Source organism: Dermochelys coriacea, chromosome 5 (genome assembly GCF_009764565.3).
Source record: "Dermochelys coriacea isolate rDerCor1 chromosome 5, rDerCor1.pri.v4, whole genome shotgun sequence".
Taxonomy (NCBI): Eukaryota; Metazoa; Chordata; order Testudines; family Dermochelyidae; genus Dermochelys; species Dermochelys coriacea.
In genome coordinates, this window is record NC_050072.1 from 45,693,596 (window position 1) to 45,711,172 (window position 17,577).

The 17,577-nt window shown below is 39.1% G+C and overlaps 1 protein-coding gene across 2 annotated transcripts in view; it reads right to left on the bottom strand.

Moving 5' to 3' along the window:
- Positions 1-17,577, bottom strand: part of JMY (junction mediating and regulatory protein, p53 cofactor) — a 143,039-nt gene that overhangs the window by 56,074 nt on the left and 69,388 nt on the right. For both annotated transcript variants that reach the window (XM_038401940.2, XM_043514636.1), the window contains exon 5: positions 4,187-4,352. In XM_038401940.2, the coding sequence (XP_038257868.1) occupies positions 4,187-4,352 (166 nt within the window). The remainder of the gene's footprint in view (positions 1-4,186; positions 4,353-17,577) is intronic.

A 17,577-nucleotide genomic window follows, 5' to 3' on the forward strand; every position in this document is an offset into this window, starting at 1 on the left:
CAGAAATAAAGGCTAATGTTGTTGAAATTGCAAAATACTTCCGTAACAACCACTTTGCAGCAGCTGCTCTGAAAAAAAAGTGGGAGGAACCAAGCTATCTCTCCCACAAGATGTGCAATGGAACTCAGTAGTGGACTGATTTGAGCACTATATCAAGAACTGGTCTAATCTGATGACAGTTTGTGAACAAAATCATGAAAAAATAGATGGCACTGTCACAGCCAAAGTTCTCAACATTGGGCTTAAGAGAAGTGTTGAACACATGCTGAGTACCCTGAAGCCTATTTCTGTAGCCTTGAACAAAATGCAGGTTTTGTTTTATTGCTGACGCTGTTGAAATTTGGAAGGAACTGAGTGAGATTTTAAAAAGAGAACTATGCAATGACAGAGTTAAATTACAAGCATTAAAAAATGAATGGGACAAGCACTATCTCCAGCTCATTTTCTTGCAAATATTCTCAATACTCAATTTTCAGTACCAGGGTCAAACCTTAACTACTGAAAAAGAAGAGTTGTCTATGACATGGACATCCAGCAATCATCCCTCCATAATACCAACTATAATAAACTTCAGAGCTAAGGGTGAACCATTCAAGAAATATATATTTGCTGATGATGTTTTAAAGAAAGTCACACAAGTGAACCGGTGGAAGTCACTTAAGTGCTTGGATTCAGAGACTATTGAAGTGATAATCTCACTTTTAACAGCAATAGCTTCTTCTGCTGTTGTAGAAAGAATATTTTCTTCCTTTGGAATAATTCATTCCAAATTGAGAAATCATTTGGGATCTGAAAAAGATTGTTTTTCTTTTCCAGATTATGAACAAACAGGAAAATGAAGGTGAAGACGACAGTTAGCTGCAGAAGCCAATATTTTAAGTTTCTCATGTTGACCTGGCTGACAGTTGATTTTTTGTTTTTAAAATATTTCATTTAACTATTTTATTAAAAAGAACAATTTTAACAAAAACAAACCTGATTTTAAAAAACTTGAATGTTTAACTAAATTCAGAAATTCATATGCTTGTTTTGTTAAAATATTTATTATATATTTGCTGTTGAAAAAAAAATCCAGAATACATAATGTTGCTGTTTTAGTTAAATAAAACAATTTAAATGTCTGTCTGGTGATGTTCTCCTCCTAATACAGCATGGCAAGAAAATCCTCCAAATATTAATGATTAACCTGTTGAACTGGAGATAGTTTACCTCCCAATGACTTCAGAAATATCTGCTTCAATTACCTTTGGTAAATGAAATACCCAAACAATCAATCATTCATTTTCTGATATAGCTGTAAAACTAATCTGTAAAGTTTTCAAAATAAATTAAATTACTTAAAAACATATAGTGTGTACTTTCTAAAAATGAAACCTATGTCCATCTCTGAGTTGTGAAGAATAGGTATTAAGGTTATAACAACCAACAAGAATGCACTTTTATGTAAAAATCCATAATTAAATCGAGTCTTCCTGACTAGTTATTTAAATCAGGATTTAAATCAATTTGATTTAAATCAAATCTACCCTACTCAATTATATCTTTAACAAGCATTTCAGTGTTAAAACTAGGACATGAAAGGGGACCTGCAAACATACGAATATTTTAAAGAAAACTCTTGCAATTCTATTGTGTCTTTCATCAGAAAAACAAACTATTCTTTTTGGCCTTTAAAACATGTCTGTGAGGTTGGTAAGTACTGAACCTCTCTTATAACCTGGAACATGAAAAATATGCAAATTAAAATAATTCCTGTTCTATTTAGTCCCACAACATTCACACTTGCCAGATAAATTAAAATAGTAAGCCAGCAGCCAACTGTCACATTATATTGATGACATTCCATCCATCACAAGTCCTTCAGCAGAGATGAAGCTGGCCTGTTTGGGTATGTTGTCCCTTTAAAAGCCTTAATTTACAGATTGTGAATTCAAGTACAGATCTTCTGTTGATAACTCTAAAAACCACCATCCCGTTTACTGTCTCAATAGCTACCAGAGCAACTGTGTTCCATTTACAAATAAAACAATATTTTTTCCCTCCCTAACTACCAACCTGGACATTCAAGCCAGGATTTTGAAGTAATGTTGTGTTTTTCTGGCTTTAGCATTACCAAAAAAAAGATTCTCAGCCAGAATTTACTCAATTCTGCTGATGATTCAGAAATCAGAACAGAATCCAACTGCCTTCTCATAGCACTACAGAGTGAATGTAGCTACCAGGAGTTAAAAGTAGTTCTAGCTTACAATGATTATTAAAATGTGCATCGTATAGACCTGTTCTATAAGAAGGCTGCTACTTTTTTGACCATAAAGAAAGTAGGATTGATGATCCAATAAATAGCATTTTTCTCTCTGAGTCAGTAGTAAATCGTGCGTGTTAGAGGCCACTGTACTTTGAGAGATGCCACTTTTCAGAGGAGATGCAGGATGGTCTTGACCACATGTGACTATTTAAAAATCCTATGGTATTTTTCACAAGAGTAAATGCACTAGTTCTGCTGGATAAATTCAAAATAGATAGTTTCATTCTGCCTAACTAAAACTTCCCCATAATTTCAACAGGACCAGTATTCTTTCAGTATTCTGTCCTAACTTGTATGTAGTGTTGCTGTACATTATTTAAAAATGCTAGCTCCTAACACAGACTGTTGCATTCAATAAAGTCAGCCAAACCCTTTATGCTTTTTTGGATACAAGCTTAATATAAAAGTGTAATATTGAGAAATAAGAATATTTTTAGAACTTTAAAAAATTGGGGGCACCTTAAGCAGTGAGCTATGAAGAATTTTTTGGATTCAGTAATCTTCTGAAAGCTTGCCTATGTGTACCATGAACAAAAAGTGATGTATACTACTTTTACAGCAGGTCCACTGTTCTTTTGGTGGAAAAGTTGGTAATAGTGGAATAATCTCAATATCCAAACTGAATCCAAGTACCGATGACAATGTACCTCAACTCAAAGGTCCTTCAAATTACTCAGTGAATCTTCCAGATGTAGAAGTCAACATAACATTATAGTTTTGCTAATACTAATTCAAAGAAAATTGATTTAATTATTTCTTCCTCCTTTGTCTCTCTTACTAGATAGGTTCCCTTTTAGCTGCATGAACGTAAACTGTGCAGTAACATCAGGATCAAAATTAGAATCATATCGTAAAGAGAAAAGGAGTACCCGTGGCACCTTAGAGACTAACAAATTTATTAGAGCATAAGCTTTCGTGAGCTACAGCTCACTTCATCGGATGCATTTAAGAATTGTCTATTGAGCATTTACTCACGGTCTGCAGAGAGCTGGCTAGGCTGACTGCAAAATTTCATTAAAAGACAGCTAAAAATGTATTAAGCTCTCTGTCGCTATGGGCACAATTACAGTAATTGCCATAAGGATGTTATAGGATCACACACGTGAGAAGAGGCAGTCCACAATACTGTGAATAGGAGAAAAGGTGCCATGAGGTGCTGCATCTCAAGATGTAACTCACAATATGAGCACATTTGAAAACTTCTGCTCTAGAGTGACTTTTCTGATGAAAACTTCCTCCACAAGTCCTTTAGCACTGAGCCAGCATAGAAAGCTAACATCTGAGTAAAAGTAAAACCCAGAAGACCAGGCTGGACACAAACACACTAAATTTCCCTGCACCATCTCTATGAGTTGTTTTTAAATTATTTGTGAGCTACATCAGGTCTAGGGACCACAGCTTGTGTGTCCCTGATCTAAACTCTGTTACAAGGCCAACATAAATACTTCATAATGTGTCAAAAGATTACCTAGAGGATTCTGATTTGCATGACATCTCCTTGACAGCCACATGCTACACTTAAACACTTATTTCAGAAATTTTGAGAGCAACAACTCCTGTAAGTTAGCCAAACCTGCAGTACACAAGAACATTTAGAAAATAATTCCTTCCTTTCAAGCCCTAATTTTTCCCAATATTGCATAAGACGTTTGGTATGTGATTCCAATTGAAGTTAAGGAGACAAAGCAATACATAAAGATTTAAAAATTTATCTCCTTCTCCTGGATGCAGATTTCAACTGATTTTAATTGTACTTATGTTCAAAGTCCTAAATCTTTACTTATTTAAAGAATGCTAAAATTGTTGATTCTAAGTTTTACAGTTCTAGTATTAGTACTGTCTTAGGTAACACAGATTATGCACATAAAATGTGTACTGTACCTGACACTAGTCTTTTGATGCTTTCAAGTTGTGCTGTCAGCAGCAGCTCTTCGTACTTCAAAATCTCAAACTGCACTTCGTACAACTGAAGCTGTAGATCATAATAATCAGCTTCCAACTGGTCCAAATGGGCCATGGCTTCTGTACCACCTTGCAAACTCTGCATCTGAATGGAGAAAGGAAAAAAAAAGAAAAAGTGAACAATACATGACTACAGGATCCTAGTAAAATCAAGCCCGAGATATTCAACTTTATGTTTAAAAATATTAAAACATGCCAAAAAGTAGTTTTGAGAGAGAGAGTTCAGATTATTGTAAATATGGTTAAACTGAATACTGTCAATGCTGTAGGAGAATTTTTGACTACTCTCACTTCAGATGTAATACTCAACATACTTCCAGTATAGCACTAGGTGGTCTATTACATCAGGTTACAATTTATGACTGCCCATTCTTTCAGGATGAGAAGAGAGGTACACCCCAACTTCCTGTTTCTTCTGTTTCTGTATTTCATGTTTTTGTTTGTTTGTTTTTGTAGATAGAGCAATAGAAGTCTAATGTAACCATTCGGTACCGTGTTAGCTTAGATGCAAAAAAAGGTTTTAAAATTGTTAGAGGCTGTTATACCAACAAAACCTAGAAAACTGAAGTTAAGATTGACAGTCTAGATCACGGTTGAACTAAAAAAATGACTACATGCAACTCTCTCTCTCTCTCAATAGGACAACAACTGAGGAATCTTCCAGCAAATAAAATATAAATATTTTACTCCATGTTTTCCACTCTCACACACTATGTGGCTAACCTTCCTAGATGCAGACATAAAGCAGCATACCTGCCTAACCACAGGCTTTTGTGCCATTTCTCAGGCCTCCCTTCAAAATTTCAGGACATCCAGTGCTGCAGCAGTGAACAGAAGAGAGAAGAAGAGGACACTGGATCCTTTTTAGTCAGGGAGAAAAGTTGATAGTTCTTGAGCCTAACTGTTTTGGAGGTAAAGTAAGAGACTAGAGAATTTTCCAGGTTTAAAACAATTATGTCAATTTTTCCGGTCATATATCAGAAAGGAACATGTAAGACAATGTTTCAGGAAACGGCCAAAATGAAAATTCCAAGCTTTTCCATTTCCCACAGTAGGCAAGTATGTACAGCAGCAGATCCTTTTTGGCTGGAAAGTGGGGGTAGGAGTTCAGAACTGCATAGTCAGCTGATATTGAAAGGAATCTCATCTGTTGCTGCATTTTATAGGAGAATCTAGGCTCTAGATTTCTCTTGTTCTCCTTCCCACCTACCAGTCACTGCCAAAGCCAAACCCAAATTCCTAACAAAATGAGTACCTGCCAGCGTCTACGGAGTCTGGATCCCCTCCTAGCTGAGGCAGGAGAGAAAGACATTTTAGCTTCAGTTGGACACATTTTTCTAGTCTGCCCATCCCCCTTTCCTGAGGAAAGAGGATCCAGCTTCTATATTATAAATCCACAACCAGGAAGTGGGGCCATCTCGTGAGAAAGTGCAAAACAAAGTGAAAGTTGTTGGGTTTTTTTAATTAAAAAGAACAAAATTTTACTTGCCAGTAGATTTAAGTTATGGTAGCATCTTCAAGGATTAAAACTTCACTCTAATGAATAGTCAGCCATAAATTGGCTTCCTAGTTTTTACTGATTTGAAATTATCTTTAAAGAGTTTTCTGAATTAATCTAGAAAAGCATGTTTCCACACAAGATTGAAACATGGAGTAGACAAACATAGACTGGCATTCTGTCCAAAAAGGCATTACCTGTTTCCAGGTCATTGGCAACTTAGAAGAAAATGATCATAAACAGTTAAGAATTGATATCCTAACAGATAAAGCAGAAGATGGGTGTTAGTTGGCGTCTGCTGTAGACCACCAGATCACACTAGAGCAGTGTTTCCCAACCTTTTTCCAGTCTAAGGTACACTGACTTCAATAAAATGTGTGTGGCATGCTAAAATTATTAAACGAAAACTTACATTTAATGAGAAATTTGAGCTTGCCTTAATGCGCAGAGTCATTGAATCCTGGCAGGAAATGCGGACAATGCAACTTGGAGCTCTTGCTCCACCAATCTCAGGCACTCTTTGTTTTTGATGCAAAGTGGGCTTAAAAAAATTTAAGCAGGTGCATTGCTGAAAATAGCAACAGAATAGAGATAGCACTGTGTGAGATTACTGGGTACTGATCTGCCACCATCAACCAGAAGGAGTCCAAAGACATGTCACCAAACTTTATTTTAAAGTGCAGTCCATCCTTAATTTGGCAAATTGCTTGAACCATATTTTTTTTTTTAAGATTCTTAGCACTTTCCACTGCAAAAGGAACTCTGAGGATCCAGTCAAAATTTTTTGTAAAGGCTGAAGAAAAATATGTGCTGAATTTTTCTTCCAGACCTTTCAGGTGTTCAGAAATGACATTGAACAAAATACTCCCAGTAGGATCTGCCATGTGCGCTGGAGGGTGGGGGGGGGTGATTTTTACTGTGACTTTTGCTACTTTTTCCACCAGGGGGCTAACTTAGATCTAAACCCCTGCAATTTATCCATGCAGGAGAGAAGATTCTCATTTCTACCTTGCATTCCTGCTCATGTGGTGGTGGAATATATCATCCAAATAAGCAAGTTTTGCACACCATGCCACATCAGAGATCAAGTCTGTATATGCGGATTCCTCCAAAGTTAAGAACAGTTTTAATTCATCTCTCAGCTCATACAAATGGTGAGAACTTTTCCATAGGAAAGCCAATGTATTTAAGACCATGATTTTATTAAGTTCATTATCTTTACTGCTCCATCTAGCATTAAAGTTCTTCTGGCAGTGTTTTGGCCACAAGGGCTTCATGATGCAGGAAACAGTGGGCCACCAGCACATCTAGTTTTGTTCATTGACCTTGCTTGCAAACCCGTTCACTTTGCCAGTCACAGAGGTAGCCTCATCTGTGCAAACACTAAGACAATTTTTCTAGTGCAGTTCTCCCTCCTCAATGTAGGCCACTGTCATCCTGAAGATTTCCTCTCCCGTCACGTGACCTGGCAGTTGTTTTCAGAATAAACAATTCTCTTATACTATCAGCATTAAAATACTTGATGTTAGTCAACAGTTGAGCATGACCACTGATATCTGTTGATCCATCACTCTGCAATGCAAATTTTCCCCTTGATTTGATTTTTTGTTAGAGCAGTCTCAGTATCAGCTGACGTCATCAATGTGGCGACATATCGCATAATCTGAAAGGGGAACTTTTGCGATTTCATTGACTGAATTTGCACTTAACATAACTCCCACCATTTCTTTGAATATTGATAAAATGTGTGTCTCTGCAATTGTGTGTAGTTTATCTGTCTTCACTACAAGCTCAGCAACCAAGCAGCTTGTTTCCAGCACTGTATCAGAAACAGTTGCACAATCATTTGCACTTGTTTTTCATTCTGATCCTTTAAATGCTCAAAAAAATATTTTTTCTTGTTGGTAAGGGACAGATGTTTGTTTATAAGGTGTCTTTTTAACTTACTTGGCACCATTGCATGGTTTGAAAGTTTCTCTTCACACACAAGACATTGCGGAAGAGGAAAAGATGGCTCACCTGTACACAAAAATCTAAATTGTAAATAACTCTTAAGAGTAGTGTTGACTCACCACTTTGCTTTTCAGTTCACGTTCAGCTTCATCACTGAAAGTAGATATGGAGACGCCAGAATCTTTTTTCTTCAAATATGTGTCTGTTTTAGAGTCTTCAATTCAAAATTCACCACGGTAACTTAACGGTTGAAAAGAAAAGATGGCTCCCACGTGATACAATGCAAACAGCAAGGTAATCTGAGCATATGTGATGTAATGTCTGCCTCACACATGTACACCCAAAGAGCAATATCACAAATTTTAATCTGGTTTTGACACTAACTAAAATAATTAGAATTCCCCCCGCCTCACCCCCACAAGTGACTTTCCCAAAATTCCACAGCATACCTGTTTATGCCTGATGGCACACCAGTGTGCTGAAGGACACTGCTTGGGAAACACTGTACTAGAGAATAGGAAGACCGGTTCCTTAACCACTTAACATGGGGGACTTCAATCTGAGCAACATATAAAACAAATCTCATGCTGCCAGTACAAAACATCCTTGGAACTTCTAAATATTACAGATTATACTTTCCTAACTCAAAAAGTGTTGCATCCAACACAGGGAATTCTATATTAGACATCATCTTGACTAATATCAGAATTAAAAATTAGTGGTAACACAGGTACGAGCGATCATGACTTGATCACATTAGTTAGATGCAAAAATAATCAAGACCAAACTAATAATAGATATACTTGGTGCTTTAAAAAGGCCAATTTCACAAAGCTGAAAACAATTATGATTCAAGTAGCTGGGAGAAAGAATTTAAACCAAAAAATATGAATGATAATTGGAAATTGTTTAAGACCGTTTATACTAAATGACCAAAAATCACAATTCAGAAAAAAGGCTAAAGAAAAAGTTTACAGAAAAAAAAAATCAACCTGGCTTAAAGAGGAAGCAAAAGCGACTATCAAAACACACACAGAAGTTGATAGTACTGAACGTAGGAACTGATACAAGGAGAAGTCTATGGGACACAAGGGGAAGTCTATGGCCACCTCAGAAAAGGACAATGAGAAGAAGTGAATTAGGAACAGGAGAATCCTAACAATGGTACTGGTCCATTATAGATGAAAATAGTGGAAACGTCAACAAAAAATGGTTCATTATTAAGACTACAATTTTTTCAGAATCTTTTTTTTTTTTGTAGAATCATCCTGGAAACTCAATGTAGAGGAGGGCAAGTTGTGAAATGGAGATGTGCAACACATCTCAAACAGTTGTGAAAGATTAGCAACTATTCTTTCTTTGCGTGATTGCACATGTGCATTCCACTCTTGGTGATTCCCAAGAAATAATATAGGATGAGGGATTGGAGTCCATGGATTGTAGTACAGCTCCACCAAATTTGGCATCATCTCTAGATTACTGGGTAGTGGTGTAATAGAAGAATGAAGTGCACACCGATGACCAGGTTGCTGCTTCACAAATATCCTGGAAAGGGATCTGCGTTAGGAATGCTGTTGAGGATGTGTGAGATCTTGGGGAGTGAGTAGTCAGTTTGTCTGTTGGTGAAACATTTGCCAGATCATAACAAGCGCTGATACAGAAAGTCATTTATGACTAAATTCTCCGTGAGGAGATTGGAAGGTTTTTCATTCTATCCACTATAGCCATGAACAGTTGGATGGATCCTGTCTCAGTAGAACTCCAGTGCTTGTCTAACATCCAAAGCATGTAGCCGCTGCTTGTCCCCATTTCTGTGTGTTTTGCGTTAAAAAAAACACTGCACTGCGTAAGTAAACTGATTGTTTAAAATTTGAAACTGCTTTAGAGGAAAAACTCAGATGATGGTGTAAGTATACCTTATCTTTAAAGAAGACGGTTCAGAAGCAAGGGCATGCAGTTCAGAGACTCTTGTGGCAGAAGTGATAGCAATTAGGAAAAACCTTCCAGGAAAGGTGTAGTAAGGAGCACGTTACTAAAGGCTCAAATGGTGGTCTAATAAGTCCAGACTAGACCAAGTTAAAGTCCCATGGAGGAACGGGCTCCATTAATTGAAGGTAAAACCTTTACAGATCTTTAAGGAATCTGTCATACCATTAGAAAAAACAGACCGGTTATCCATGTGAAGGTGGAAAGCTGATACAGCTGCCAGATGAACCTTGACAGAGAAAACTGCTAGGCCTTGATATTTTAGGTGCAGCAGACAGTCAAGTATATGTTGGATGGACGAATGCATTGACAAGATGCTGATTTGACAAGCCCAGATAGAGAACTGCTTCCATTTTGACAAGGAGGCGTCCTGTTGGAGGGGTTTCTACTTTTTAGTAAGACCTGAAAAACTTGCTCTGAGCAAGACTGTTCTCTGGAATTTAGCGATGGAATTTCCAGGCCATTAGGTGAAGGGACTGCAGGTTCAGGTGAAGTAGCCGACCACAATCTTGGGAGATCAGATCTAGGTGCAACAGGAATGAAATTGGAGATGTCACTGAGAGGTCAAGTAGAGTGGAGGAACCAGTGCTGGCAGGACCATGCTGGGGCTATTAATATAAACCAGGCATGGTCCTACTTGATCTTTAGTAGCACTCTGTAGGAGTGGGATCGGGAGGAAAGCATCGCTTTTCTATCCAGGGTAGCAGAAAGGTATCTGTGATTGAGCCCAGACTGTGGCCTTGCAAGGAGCAGAAAGTTGTTTGCAAATAGGTCAATCTGGGGAGCCACCCACCGCTGGAAAATTCATCGGGCTACGTCCAGGCAAAGAGACTATTCGTGGAGACTAGAAAATGACCTGCTCAGGTTGTCTGCTAGCTCATTCTGCAGCTGTGGAAAGTAAGAGGCCTCAAGGTTGATTGAATGGGCTATTCAAAAATTCCTACTGGTCAACTGCTTCAACAAAGGACGGATGAGCTCCTCCCTGCCTGTTGAGGTAAAACATAGCTGTGGTGTTGTCTATAAGAACAAATGAGTTTCCCCCTCTGTTATGGAGGTAGAAAAACCTGACAGGCAAGATGCCTAGCCCTGAGTTCTCTGACATTGATATGAAAAGAGTTCCCACAAGGACCAAAGACCCAGAATCTGGAGGAGCCCCAGGTGGGCTCTCCACCCTAGAGCAGACTCATCTGACACCAGAGTCACCGAGGGTTGAGAAAGAGAACACCTACACAAACGATGAGGATCCAATCACAATTCAGCAAAATCAGAATTAAATAATATTGTGATCACAGGCCCCCAATGAAGATGGCTTAGCAAGTACACTGAATCAGGTCACATCTGGAGGGGCCTGAGGTGTAGCCCTGTATGTTGTACTACATAAGTGTAAGAGGCCATGTGCCACAGGAGCCTTGTACTGTTTTGGGCTGTTGTGATTAGATGAAACTTGAGGTCTGTCATTAGAGATTGAATACATTGGAATTCAGACTCTGGGAGAAATGCTCCGGCCTAGGAAGAGACAAACACAATCCCTAAAAACTCTATCCTCTATACTGGGCAGCAAAGAGTACGTGACATTGCACTCCATATGATTTTATGAAAATATGCTAATGAATGTGAATATAATGTAACTGGAATATGCGGTCTTTTGAACAACTTATAGATGGCACACCATTCTTTAATGTGTCCTTTACCAAGACAAAATACCTCACGTGGGGATCAGTATTGGGGATGGTGCCATTTCCCTGCCGCCCCCAGGGTAGACAATGCTTGAACCCTGGTAAAGGCAACACATATGGCACCCAGCTACTATAAACACTAAACTAAACCTAAGGTACTACTAACTATTATCTAGAGCAGTGGTTCTCAACTTATTTATCATTGTGGGCTGCGTATGCAGCTCTCTCTATCCTATGTGGACCGCACCCATAAAATATATATACTATCTGTATGGCCTTGAGGATGTCACATAAGCCGCGGATTGAGAGCCACGGATCTAGAGGAAAAAAACCCTCAGAAAACAGACTAAAAATGTTAAGTGAAAACACTATACCAAGTTTCACCTCCAGCCGTGTAGGGGTTCGAGGCAGTGCTGCCCTCATATGGGCAGGGAGGAACTAGGGCCACAGTGCACTAGCACAACCCCTATGAGTACTGCTAGGCAAAATTCTCTGGCTTCAATGTGCTGGGTGCACATGTGCACCTATATGAAAGACACACCTGCATCTAAGAAAAATAATGTAGAAAAGGCAAAAAAAAAAATTGTTCAATACATATCTATTCTGAATTTGAAAAAAGCCAGACGTAGCCATATATGAGGATGAAACACTTTCTACTCCAATAGTAGTTCAGGGGGATACTAAAAACAGCTACTAAAATTAGATATTTTTAAAATCAGCAGGTTTACATTATTTGCATCCCCAGTTTAAAACATTAATGCTGATTTTCAATACCTCTCAGAAGACTCGAGAAAAAAAACTTAATATTCTCCCAGTATTTAAAAATGATAAGTGGGATGACCGTGCCTGTCAGACTGACACTGTTTCTAGGAAAATAATGGAACAGTTGATATGGTACTCAATGAAGAATTAAAGGAAGGTGATATGATTAGAGTCCCCCATGTTGACAGACATTATCCCAGGATGAAATGATTCTGAAAAGGTCCTGGAGGTCATGGTGAATAATCAGGTGAACATAAGTCTCCAATATAATGCTGTGGGGGACTTCTGATCCTTGGGGAAACAAGGAATCATGAGCAGGAGTAGGGCAGTTGTATATTACCTCTATCTGGCACTTGTGTGACTGCTATTGGAATACTGTATCAATTCAAGAAGGGTATTGATAAAATGGAGTGGCTCCACGAGGATGATTAAAGGACCTGAAAATATGCCTTGTATCAGTCGATACAAGGAGCTCAGCCTGTTTACTTTAACAAAGGAAAGGGTAAGAGGTGACTTGATCATAATCTAAGTACCTACTTGGGAAGCACAACTTTGATAATAGGCTCTTCAATCAAGCAGACAAAGGTATAATAAGATCCAATGACTGAAAGCTGAAGATAGACAAATTCTGACTAGAAATAAGGCGCACATTTTAAATAGTGAGGATAATCAATCATATTGCAATTTAAGGGTTGAGGTGAATTCTCCATCACTGGAGATTTTTAAATCAAGACTAGATGTTTTTCTGAAAGATATGTTCTAGTTCAAACAGGAATTAATTCGGGGCAATTCTATGATCTGTATTATGCAGGAGGTCAGACCAGATAAGCACAGTGGTCCCTTCCGACCTTGTAATCTATATTATTTACCTGTAAAACCATCTCACTGCTAATCAAGTATTCAGATTATTAAACATTATAAAATTTCAAACATTTTTACTGTATTTTACTGAATAAATTTCTGTATATATAATTAGCAGCCTGATATGACTGGAGCATCTCTTACAGATCAATTAGGTTCTACACATTTATATTGTAGTGAAACACTGCAACTGAGAATTAGTAGGCATCTTTCAGCCTCGAGAGAGCACGGGTATACAGCCCTGAGAGGTAAAGAATTTACTCATTTTTTTTGGCAGCTGCAGCTGAAGAGACCCACTCGAGAGAGAATCCCTGCCAAATCTGCGACATTTAAAGATATTTCAACCCTTTGGGCTCTGCCTTCTGCAAGCTCTTTTCTCCTCTTCTAAGCTGGACTGCTTCCTCTCGTAACTCCAGAGACCTTTGTTTAGCTCTTGTCTCCAAAGGCTGAGGTCTTGAGTATGATCTTCCCAGTTGTCCACATCCATGTCCATTTCTTGAGGTCTCACTTGCACATATCCTTAAAATGCAATTTTGGTTGCCCTTTGGGTCTTTTTCCAGATGGCAATTCACTGCTGAGGATGTCCTTTGGGATGTGGCCATCATTCATTCAGCACACATGTCCAAGCCAGCAGAGGCATCTCTGTTTGAGGAGTGTTTGAATGCTGGGTATGCTGGTCCGCTTGAGCACCTCAGCGTTGGTGACTCTCCCTCCAGGAGATGCTAAAGATTCAACGAAGGCAACGCATATAAAAGCTGTTGAGTCTCTTTTCCTGATGAGAGTATAAGGTCCATATTTTGCTTCCATACAAACGTGTGCTGATCTCACACACACACACACACACACACACACACACACACACACACACACACACACACACACACACACAGAGATCTTTGTGTGTTCTGTCAGTTTGTTGTTTTGCCATACCCGCTTGCTCAGTCTAGACATTGTTGTGGTGGCTTTTCCAATGTGGATGTTGAATTCCATTTCAAGTGAAAGGTTGACTGTGATAGGAGTCCAGGTATGTGAACTTTTTCACCACTTCAAGTTCACAGTTGTTGATCTTGATGGCAGGTGCTTCCTCAACTCCTTGGCACATTATGTTAGTCTTTTGTAGGCTTATTGGCAGGCTTTGGAAAAAAACTGTTCATAAAGTTTTAGAGATTAACTGCTCAGTCCTCAGCAAAGAGGTGGTTTTGGATAAGGGCTTCCAGAGTCTTGGTTTTAGATCTGAGTCTTGTAAGATTGAACAGCTATCTATCAGATCTTGTGTGCAAGTAGATTCCCTCAGTTGAGGAACCAAAAGCTTATTTTAGTAGCAAGGAGAAGATGATCCCAAACAGAGCTAGGTCAAGTACACAGTCTTGCTTAACTCTGCTACAAATCCAGAATTCCAGAGAGACTGAGCTACTGTATTGAACTGTGCTATATATCTTTCATGGAAAGATCAACTCATGCTTAAGAGCTTGAGGGGACATCCAATCTTTTCCAGAAGTGCAAATAATCCACTTCTACTGACAAGGTGAAAAGCCTTTATGAGATCAATGAAGACTATGTAAAGGGGCTTTTTTTGTTCTCTACATTTCTCTCGTAGTTGTCTCAGTGAAAAGATCATGTTGTTAGTAGACCTTTAAGCTCTGAGGCCGCACTGTGATTCAGGATAGATTCTACGCAAAAGAATAAATGGACACAAATCTGACATCAGGAATCATAACATTCAAAAACTGGGAGAACACTTCAACCTCTTTGGCCACTCAGTAAAAGATTTAAGGGTGACAATTTTGCAACAGAAGAGCTCCAAAAACAGATTCCAGTGAGAAACTGCTGAGCTTGAATTAATATGCAAACTAAATACCATTAACTTGGGTTTGAATAGAGACTGGGAGTGGCTGGGTCATTACACATATTGACTATTTCCCTAAGTTAAGTATCCTCACCCCTTCTTGTCAACTGTCTAAATGGGCCATCTTGATTATCACTACAAAAGTTTTTTTCTCCTGCTGCTGATAGCTCATCTTAACTTAACATTAACTATCATTCCCTGCATCAGCTGCTACTTGGACACTTTCGCGTAAGTGCAGCCAATATTCATTGGTGCAGCGTCAAGCAGTTTGTTTTACCTTGGTTCTTGCCACTCTCAATGCTTGTAAGGTGTTTTAATTTGGTCTCTCTTGTAGTTGGTTTGGGCTGTGCATCTAGCCTCTATAACTGTCGTCAACACGCTGGGATGTGTGTCAAACCATTCATTAGTCTTATTTTCCCTCTTCCAAAGACAGACAGGGCTGATCGTAGATTGTATTCTTCAGTTGCTCCCATTTCAGCTGGGCACTTGTAGCACAATCACTGGAGTCAAGGGATTCTGGGAGTATGTTTTTGTATTGCTGTGACTTTTCTTGGTCCACGATGGCACTGATGTTAATAAAAGGACATCTTTTTACTTTAGATCTGTATATTTTCTTTGGTTTAAGTCTAATCTTGCTGCATACCAGAGAGTGGTCTGTGTTGCAATCAGAATTTTGGTAGCTATGGGTAATGAGGACAGTGTTAAGATTGGTACGCCTTGTGATAAGATCCAAATGGTGCCAGTGGCCAGATCTGGGATGTTTCCAAGACACTCTGTGTTGTGGCTTTGTCTGGAAGAATGAGCTTGTTACACTGAGGTCGTAATAGGAACCAAATTCTAGCAGTCTGACTGTTTACATTCATTTTACCAGTTCCATGTTGACGAAGACAGTTGGTCCATGCTTCATGATCAGCTCCCACCCTTGCATTGAAGTCCCCTAGCAGGAAAACATATTCATGTTTTGGAATCCTGCTCATGGTGGTGTTCAGCTGGTCACAGAACTGGTGTCAGAAGATGAGGAGAGTGTTGGGGCATACACATCACAAGGTTGACTGGGCCCTCAGATGTGAACAAGCATAGTGCCAAAAATGCTCTCTGATCCATTTATAGGTGGCTCAACCATCCCCAGAAGTGAATTCTTGATGGCAAATTCCACTCCATGCTCTCGCGTTTCAACGCTGTTCCCCTACCAGAAAATTGTGTAGTCTTTTTCCCTGAAAGAGCCACTTAATGCTAGCCATGTTTCTTGGAGTGATGCAATATCCACACTGAGTCATTTCAGCTCATTATTACAGCAGTTTTACATGCATCATTGATTTCTTGAAGGTCCTCAGATAATCCGGTTGTCATGGTGCGAACGTTCCAGCACCCTATTTTTAAGGATGTTTTCTTTCTTTTACTTGATTTGCCTGGTGTGTTGGTTACATTCCACTTGTCAAGTTATAAAACTCTAAGCTCCAAGCACCCATTGAAGCAGGCATACCGTGGAGGAACACCACCCTATTGTCTGGGAGCTGCTCAGTTTTATGGCAGGCGGTGGTTGTCCAGTGAGATACGATGATCTCTCCCACTGTCTGAGACAGCCCCAGGTGCTCAACTCAACAGCAATCGAGTAAGAGCTTAGAACTGCTGCCTCCTGTGTTGTGTCGACGCTCGAGGCGAAGCTGGAGTACCTCTCCAGATTGCAAGCCTGGGCAGATGATATGGAGGCCCTGAGTTGCCTATGCATCAGGACACCCATCTCAGCATCACTGGTGAAATCCAGAAGAGAGGAAGAACCAATACATCTGGTACCCAATCCACTGCAGGAATTGCCAGAAAGATACTAAGATATTAGTACCTGACTGCCTTTGGGTCTCCACTACAGATTTTCTGACTGAGTTTACTCTCATAGCCTTACATTCTCCCAGATTCACCCACAAGGCAGTGGGGCTTTTCTGTCAGGAGTTGCTCCCTTAGCCTTACCCCCTCCCAAATTCACCTCACAAGGCAGTGGGTTTGATGAGCCACAGGCGGTACAGTCTACTCTCATTACAATAGCAGGCATAGCCTGACCAGACACTAAACTATTAATACCTAGTTTATAATTCGCATACCATAGTAACACCAAGACACATTATTTTAGTCTATTACTGGGCATCCATATTAAGTTCCTGACTTTGGCCAACAGAACAAGTGGGACATTGATGGCACATTCAAACAATTAATAGCTTGTAAAATACTCAAACAGGATAACAGGCTTGAGTCTTCCCCTAAAAAAAGAGGGGGAGAGGTATAAAACACAAGAATGGTGTTCTTATGTCAGACAGTATTTGGCATTTAGAAATTATTTCTCATTGTAAAAGGAAAGCTCTGTATCAGAAGTGTCACAATTGCTCCAAACCTATTCTTTATCATTCAAATTTCTAGCATACCAGGGATCTTATACTGTGTCACTATCTGAGAAGGGAACTTGCCAAGACATGTATCCAAAGTATATTTTTCCTTTAAAATGTTTACGTTAAAAGTTTACACAAGCCATTCTAATTTTATCACTTCAGATAATTAATGTGCTAAAAACTTCCATCAATTTAAGAAAGAAAATTAGCATTGTTAAAATTTACATAATGTTAGCAACTAAAGAGTAATTTGACAGTTCTCTGATCTGCCTCCAATTTGGAATATTTGCTGAACTGAACTGATGACATTCATGGTAGGAATGGTAACGTGTGTGTAGAATCTCATGCTG